Raw genomic sequence first — 8,538 nt, forward strand, 5'->3', positions numbered from 1 at the left:
GGCTGTCCGTCAACGGGGTGGCCACAGCCGCAAAGTTGGGGATAAACTTGCTGTAGTAGCCCGCGAATCCCAAGAAGCGCCGTAACTGCTTCTTGGTGCGCGGGCGGGGCTGTTGTTCCAGGGTGATGACCTTCTCTGGCAGGGGTCGGAGCTGGCCCTTCCCCACTAGGAATCCTAGGTATTTTAGCTCCTGGAACCCAAGGCGGCTTTTCCGCGGGTTGGCGTGGAGCCCGGCGGCTCGCAGGGCTTGGAGCACCTGGCAGAGGTGGAGCAGGTGGGCCTCCCAGGTGGGGCTACACACCACGATGTCGTCAATATAGGCCCGAGCGAAACCCTCGCACTGGGCCAGGGCCTTGTCCACCAGCCGCTGGAACGTGTCCGCAGCCCCATTCAAGCCAAAGGGCATGCACTTGAATTGGAACAGACCTCGTGGGGTGGCGAAGGCGGTCTTTTCCCTGTCAGTCGGGTGCATGGGCACCTGCCAATAGCCCTTGGTGAGATCCAAGGCGGAGAGGTACTGGGCCTCCCCCAGCTGGTCGATCAGGATATCCGCCCGTGGCATTGGGTAGGCATCGAATTTGGCCAGTTTGTTCACCTCCCGATAGTCCACACAGAAGCGCATGCTGCCATCGGGTTTTGGCACCAGGACCACCGGACTGCGCCACTCGCTCTGTGATGGTTCGATGACGTCGAGGCGCAACATCTCCTCCACCTCCCAGGCGATGACATCCCAGCGCTTCTGTGGCACGGGCCTCCAACGGGCGCGAGCCACCTGGCCGGCGGGGGTTACTACTCGGTGCTTGACCAGGGTGGTCAAGCCCGGCTGGTCAGAGAACACCGTCGGGCACTCGGCCAGGACCTTCTGCAGATCCCGCTGCTGGCTGGGGGTGAGGGCGGCATCCAACACCGGGCCTCCCCCGGCGCCCTCCGCGGTCGTCCAGGGCAGGGTTCCGTCCTGGAGCTCGCCTGGATCTTCGGCCAAGAGCCCCTGCTCAGTCCCCGCCTCCCGCTGCACCCAGGCCTTTAGGCTGTTCACGTGAAGGGTCTTCTTTTGGCGGGCCCGGGGCCCACATTGGACCTTGTACGTCAGGGGGCCTAGGACTCGGGTGACTTGAAAGGGTCCCCGCCATGGGTCCCCTTGGGTCTGACCCATCACTCCCCTGTGGACCAGGACGTTGTCTCCCACCTGGAACCCCCAGGCCCTAGTGCCCCTGTCGTACCGCCTCTTCTGGGCTTCCTGGGCCTGTGTGAGGTTCTCCCGGGCCTCCCGCCGCACATCTTCCAGGCGCTCCTGCAGCTGCCTGACGTATTCCTCTGGGGTCTCCTCTGGCCCTCCCCTGCCTTGTACCCACTGTTCTCCGAGCAGGCCCAGGACCCCCGAGGCTGCCTCCCATACAGCAGCTGAAACGGGGAATACCCCAGGGACGCTTGGGGCGTCTCTCGGATGGCAAAGATCAGCGGATCCACATAGAGATCCCAGGTGGTGGGGTGGTCGTATGCTGTCTTCCTCAGCATGGCCTTCAAGGTCTGGTTCATCCGCTCCACCAGCCCGTCAGTTTGGGGGTGGTGGACGGAAGTGAAGAGCTGCTTGATGTGCAGCGCCTGGCACACCTGTCGCATGAGGCTCGCCGTGAAGGGTGTGCCCCAGTCTGTGAGTATCCCCCGAGGCAGCCCTACATGTGCGAAGTAATGCATCAAGGCCCTGGCCACGCCAGCACTCTTCATGGTGGGCAGGGGAATAGCCTCAGGATAACGGGTGGCGTAGTCCATGAGGACCAAGATGTAGCGGGCCCCCCGAGGGGTGCGGGGTAGGGGCCCCACAAAGTCCATGGCCACCCGCTTGAATGGAACCCCCACTACCGGCAAGGGGGCTAGGGGGGCTTGCGGCTCTGCCCTAGATGTAAGGCGCTGGCAGATGTCGCAGGAGCGACAGTAGGCCTGGACCTCCCACGCTACGGAAGGCCAGAAGAAGTTGGCTAACACCCGAGTCAGAGTACTCTTCACCCCCTGGTGGCCCGCCCATTGGTGGTCGTGGGCGCCCTTCAGGACTTTGGGCCTGTACCGGTGGGGGACCAGCAGCTGTTTCCTGGGGCCCAGCCGCTCTTTTACCTCTCTGAACCAAACGCCTTCTTCCTGGATGATCCGAGGCAGGCGCCGCTCATCCACGACCACCCCGTCCCGGACTGCTTCGTGCCATCGCAACGCCTCCAACTCCTCGTCCTCTGCCTGAGCCTCCACGAACTGCGGGTCCGCCGGCCACGTCTCTCGGCCGCCCGTCGTGGGACGCTCTGCAGTGGACGGGCCCTCCCCAGGGTCAGTATCCTCTGTCTCCCCCGCGGGGGCGGCGGCGTCATAGCCGGCCCCGGCAGGCTGGCCCTGCTGGCCAGGGTTTGCTGCCTCCACCACGTCTCCAAAACACGGAGCATCCCGCCCAAGCAGTACTGGGTAGGGCAGGCTGGTTACTTTGGCGACCGGCACGCTCCAGTAGCAGCCCAAGTACTTCAGCGGGATGGACACCACTGGGCTCCTTTCAATGTGTCCATGGACACACTTGATGGCGGCGGTGCGGATGACAGGCAGCGGGGCGGTCACCAGGTGGGCCCGTATCATGGACAGTGAGCTGCCGCTGTCGACCATGGCCTGCAGTTGCCGCCCTCCCAAGGATACCAGGATCGTCCAGGGGGGGGGGGCGAGTCCCCATCTCGGCCGCCTGCCAGGACTCTTCCCAGCTCACGTCGCACTCCATCAGGGGGCACTCTCGCTTGAGATGGCCCCACTGGCCACAGGTGAAGCAGGGCCCTATGTCTCCCACAGTGCGGCAGGCCTCCGGCGGCGGGCGTCCCTCCTTCTCCCCCTCGCGGCCCCCGGGGCGTAGACTCAGTCCGGGTAACATCGGGTGTCCTCCAGGCCCCCACCATCCAGGCGTGGAGTGGGCCAGCAGCAGCCGCGCCCGGCCTCCGCGGTCTCCGGTCCCGGGCGTCTTTCCTGGTGTTGCTCCTGGGGCAGCCCGGCCACCGGGCTGGGGAGAGCCCTTCCCTGGCTTGCCGCCCTCTGCGTGGGGGGGCAGGCTGCGGTGGTCGGCAGCCTGAAAGTTCTCCCACAGCTCCTGGACTTCAGAGGCGGGTTGGCTTCCAGCAGGCCACCCAATGGCGGGTACGCGGCGGCAACACCTGCAGCAGCTGCTCCACTACCACCAGCTCCACGATGCGCCGCCCGTCGCTGGTGGTGGGGTCGAGCCAACGGGTGGCAGCATCCTTGAGGGTCGCTATCGCCGAGCGTGGTCGAGTCTCCCCTGTTGGAAGCCAGGAGCGCAGCTTCTGGCGATGGGCCTCGGGCGTGATCTCCAGGCGGTCTAGGATGGCTGCCTTGAGTGCTGTATAGTCCGCCGCCTGGGCCCGCTCCAGGGCTTTCATGGCAGCCTGGGCCTCCCCTGTCAGGTAGGGTCCCAAGATAAAGGCCCACTGCTCTCTGGGCCAACGAGCGGCCTCAGCCACTCGCTCATACGCCTCCAGGTAGGCCTCAACATCGTCCTCCACCCCCAGCTTCGTCAGAGGGGGCCAAGGGCTCCTTCCGGCGCCAAATGGTGGTGGCCCTGCGGCTCCGGGCGGGCCAGGAGCGCCTGGTGGAGGTCCCGCACCAGGGTGGCCTGAACCGCCGTCTGCTGCTAGGTGACCTCCCGTAGGAGCTGTGCCTGGTGGCCTGCCAGCCACTGCCCAAATTGGGCCAAATCCAGGGCGGCGAGGTTAGTGTCCATAGCGGACGTCAGTTCTAAGTTTATCACGGAGTCCTCACTCGTTTCGTCTGTTGACGAGTCGCTGGACTCCGGCTCGATGTGTGGGGTCGCCACTCGACTTGAGTGCCACCCGGGCGGGGCTGGAATATGGGGGTGTGGCCATCTTAGACTCGGGAGAGTGCCCGCCTCCTCCACCACGTTGTCACGCTCTGGGTACCTCTCCCGGTCTCCCGGCACCGCCGTCGCCCCTCCTGGGCACTCTGGGGCATTCCCCAGAGGTCTCAGAAACAGGGGGGGGGAGCCAGGTTACTTCACCGCAGGCCCCCGTTCCCCTCCTGGCTGTGCTGCGGCTCCTGTCCCTCTCTCTCGCGAGGCAGCCTCAATAAGCACCGGCCAGCTTCCTCCCTGACCTCCTCCTTCCCTCCCTTTATCCCCCCGTCTCAGTCCTCCCCCCTCCTGTGTTCTGCCCCTCTCTGGCTCCTCCCCCCCTTCAAAGCCCCAGACGCCCGGGAGAGGCGAGCCGGGGCTGGGCTGCCTGGGCGTGCCTCGGGCGTCTCGGACTTCTGCAGCGTGCTGGGGTGTGGCGTCTCTCACGACCACGGGTCAGGTGGCTCTCCTCCTCTCTGCCCAGTGCTGGGCTCAGCTTCTCCCTCCTGCTCCCCGACGTCTCGCTCTGTCCAGGCTCCTCGGACCCAGAGACGGGCGCGGTGGCTGAGAGGCGCACTCCGTCAGCCCAGGTGAGGGGTGGGGCTGCCGCGGGGGCTTGGGAAGGTGTGGGAGGCTCTTGGGGCGGCGGCGGGGGCCGGGAGTGGCTGGCAGGTGCCGGGGGGTCCCCCTTGCGTAGTCCTCGCCCGGGCTGGGCGGGACAATTTCTGAGTGCTGTTGTGGACACATTTGTCTTTAGTACATGTGTATAGAAATTTAGTACATGTGTATAGAAATTGTCAGTACACATGTGTATAAAAATTTAGTACATGTGTATAGAAATTTAAATTGTTAAATTGTTATTAAGTTTTATCATTATAAAATTATAACTGAAATTGTAATTTTGACATGACTGTTAGCCGCCCTGAGTCTTTTTGCGGAGTGTGTGGCATATAAATCTAAGGTAAATAAATAAAAAATAAGAGTTAAAAAATACAAGGTAGATCTTGAGAGGAAGGGCAGGAAGGGTTACATCAGTGATTAGTTCTCATGGCCCTTTTTTACATGTCCAGGGAAACATCAATCACCACTTTGGGGTCAGGAAGCAATTTTCTCCAAGGCAGTTTGACCAGGGATTCTGGAGTTTTTTTGGGTTTTGTTCTTTTGCCATCTTCTGGGCATGGAACTGAGGTCACTGAGGGCATGGACAGAGGTAGTTGTGAATTTCTTGCATTGTGGAGAGTGTTGGACTAGATTACCCTGGAGGTCCCTTCCAACTCTATGATTCAATGAATACTAACACAATATTGGCACATCCAGGCATGACTGTATATGCATTTAGTTGTTATGATCTGTAGTATGATAATTATGTTTTTACCAGAGAGAGAGAGAGTTCTTTCCATAGTTATGGAGAAAGGTTCCTATATATTTTTCTTCATGGGTTGATTTTGAACTTTAAAAGTAACAGAAAAGGAAACTATTCTACTTCCCTTCTATTCTCCCAGATTTTCTTCACTCCTAGAAGAGCTAGGTTTGACTCTAGTAGCAGATTAGAGATAAACAAGATTTTCTGGGTATGAGTTTCAAGATTCAAAGAGTTGTTTCTTAAAAGTTCATACCCCAAAAATATTTTTTTTGTCTCCAGGGTGCAGCTAGATTCCAATCCAGCTGTTCTACTACAGACCAATCTTTACTCCAACTAGCAGGTTTCTGGATTTCTTTTCTTTACTAGGTCAGGAGACTATTACATCAATATCCATAGGTTGCATTAAAAAAAATATACACGTACCAAAAAAAAATTGTCCATAGGTTGAATTTTTTTTAAAAAAAACTATACTACAAAAGACTTTTGCAGCTCCTCAATTATAACTGCAAAAGACCAATGCAACAAATTAAACAAATATATAAAGTGATGCCTGATCACACGATTCTGCCTGCCAGCACCAAATTGAGGAGGATCAGGGATGGCCTTTGCCACCAGTCATCTGGGGCAGCTGCCCCAAGCCCTAGGTAGGGGACCACTGACTGCCCACCAAGGGCTGACCCTGCCACATAACATATAGCATCTCCATAATAGTCTCTTCTGATCCCCAGCAATTAATGTCAGATACCTGCTTTCAAGCTCCCCTTTGCAGAGGGTGCAACAGAAAGAGCTTCAGGTGGCATTAGAAACTGGATGATAGTAAAAGTGCCAGTTTATAGAAACTGTGAGATTCCAGTCTATAAGAGATGGGTTTCTGTTGGGCTGCATTAGACATGTGATAGTCTATGCACACATGCAAATCATCACCAAATGTTACATCCAAGTGCTGAATGTGCAGTCCACAGCTGTATTGCAAGAGATTACTAGCTTTTTTTTTGTTAGATCCAGCTCTTGCCAGCTCTTTTGTTCATTGTCACCCAATTCTATCCCTTACTAAAAATCCTAAGCCACATGGCTCTTAACTATTTAGGTCACATGATCCCCAGAACAGCCTTTTGCGTGATCAAATGGGACCCTGCCCTGAATTTTACCAACAGAAAAGCTGGTTGAATGCTACCCAATGTCTAGAAATGCCTTTGACTCATATACCTTTTCTATCTCTACAGATGGACAATGAGCAGGTCAAGCACTGGGAGAACTACAGCACAGTGGATGAGTTCATTCTGTTAGGATACCATGAATATCCTGTCCTTCTATTTGTTGCCTTTCTAGCCACCTATCTAGCCATTCTGCTGGGGAATGGTCTGATTGTGGTGGTGACAACTTTGGACTCTGCCTTACATACTCCCATGTATTTCTTCCTGAGAAACCTCTCAGGGCTGGAGATGTGTTACACTTCAGTAACTCTTCCTAAGATGATGGCCAGTCTGGTCTCTGGAGACCACTCCATTTCCCTGCCAGCCTGCGCTACACAGATGTTCTTCATGCTCTTTTTTGGTGGAACTGAATGCTTCCTGCTGGCAGTCATGGCCTATGACCGCTATCTTGCCATTTGCCTCCCTCTTCGCTATACGACCATCATGAGCCACAGGGTGCGTGTGGTGATGGTGGTCACTTCCTTTGCCATCAGCTTCCCTGTGCAGTTGTTGCAAATCAGGCTCATCTTCTCCTTGCCTTTCTGTGCATCAAATGAGATTGATCACTTCTTCTGTGACATCCCACAAGTGCTAAGGCTGGCATGTGCTGACCTGTATGCCAATGAATTGGCTGTGTATACTGAGAACATTTTCTTTGTAGTGGTCCCCTTTCTCCTCATTGTGGCCTCCTATGTACACATCGCCAGGGCAATACTGCGTATGCCATCAGCCACTGGGCGCAAAAAGACCTTTTCCACTTGCTCATCCCACCTCACTGTGGTGAGTCTCTTCTATGGCTCAGCGATGCTTGTTTATCTATGCCCACAGACTAGCAACTTAGTAAAGTTTTCCAAATTGTTATCCTTGCTCTACACAATTGTCATTCCCTTTTGCAATCCCCTCATTTACACTCTGAGGAACAGGGAGGTAAAAGCTGCCTTTGGTAAACTGTTGGGGAAAAAATGGTCTATGGAAGTGGATACAGGAATGAGATGAGGCCATCATGCAATTTTCATCCATGTTTCTACTTGATGAAGAAGACAGCAGATTTATACCATGGCCTTCTCTCTGAATCAGAGTCTCAGAGTGGCTTACAATTTCCTTTATCTCCATCTGAAACAACAGACAACCTGTGAGGTGGGTGGGGCTGAGAGAGCTCTCACAGCAGCTGCCCTTTCAAGGACAACTCCTATGAGAGCTATAGCTGATCCAAGGCCATTCCAGCAGCTGCAAGTGGAGGAGTGTTCTCCAGCTTTTCTACAGGGAGCCAAGAAAACTGTCTATTGGTGTCAATCCCAATACCCAAAAACATCATAATTGTTGTTTCTCTTGAGCCAGGGGAACCTCAACATGAGTCAGTGCACTTAACCACTACACCAAACTAGCTCTCAATAACCTTGCTCAATAACCCTTCCCCCCTCCCCCAAAAAAGTCTTTTATAGTTTTTTTTTATATCCAGCACTATGTTGACAAGTACACATGGAAATCCTGACATGCCTTTGACTCACATGTCTTTTGTTAGATCTAGTGTCACTTTTGTTAGATCTAAGTAACACTACTGTGTGGAGAAGGACCATTTTTCTGACAATATTGTTGAAAGTTGATCATTGGTAATCCTCTGAGCTTCCTGTCTTGAATTAACTGGATATGTGTTATATAATCCAAAATAATGGACTCTGCAGCGCAGAATTTGATGAGGTATGAGAACAAAAAGATAAGAAATATTTTAATAAACTTTCAGATAACTATAACTTTCTTACATGCCCAATTCTTGTATCCTGTCTTCTTTTCTCCTGCAGAGATGTTGTTTTAGCTGAACCCTTGGGTTTTGCAGTGAGGGATTCAAGATGCTTTGCCATACCTTGACTAAAAATGGTAAGAGGTAGTCCCCTGTAAAAGCACCAGTCGTTTCCGACTCTGGGGTGACATTACATTACAATGTTTTCATGACAGACTTTTTAATGGGGTGGTTTACCATTGCCTTCCCCAGTCATCTACACTTTACCCCATTTTACTCATTTTACCAACCTTGGAAGGCTGAGTCAACCTTGAGCCAGCTACCTGAACTCAGCTTCTGCCGGAATCGAACTCAGGTCATGAGC

At 54.7% G+C, this 8,538-nt stretch overlaps 1 protein-coding gene across 1 annotated transcript; it reads left to right on the top strand.

Annotated features, from left to right (window-relative positions):
• Positions 1 to 6,466: 6,466 nt before the first annotated feature.
• LOC132583373 (olfactory receptor 10AG1-like) lies at positions 6,467 to 7,432 on the top strand. The gene has a single exon (XM_060255027.1). It carries the CDS (start codon positions 6,467 to 6,469, stop codon positions 7,430 to 7,432), a length of 966 nt encoding a protein of 321 aa, XP_060111010.1.
• Positions 7,433 to 8,538: the final 1,106 nt, after the last annotated feature.

Source organism: Heteronotia binoei, chromosome 15 (genome assembly GCF_032191835.1).
Source record: "Heteronotia binoei isolate CCM8104 ecotype False Entrance Well chromosome 15, APGP_CSIRO_Hbin_v1, whole genome shotgun sequence".
Lineage (NCBI taxonomy): Eukaryota > Metazoa > Chordata > Lepidosauria > Squamata > Gekkonidae > Heteronotia > Heteronotia binoei.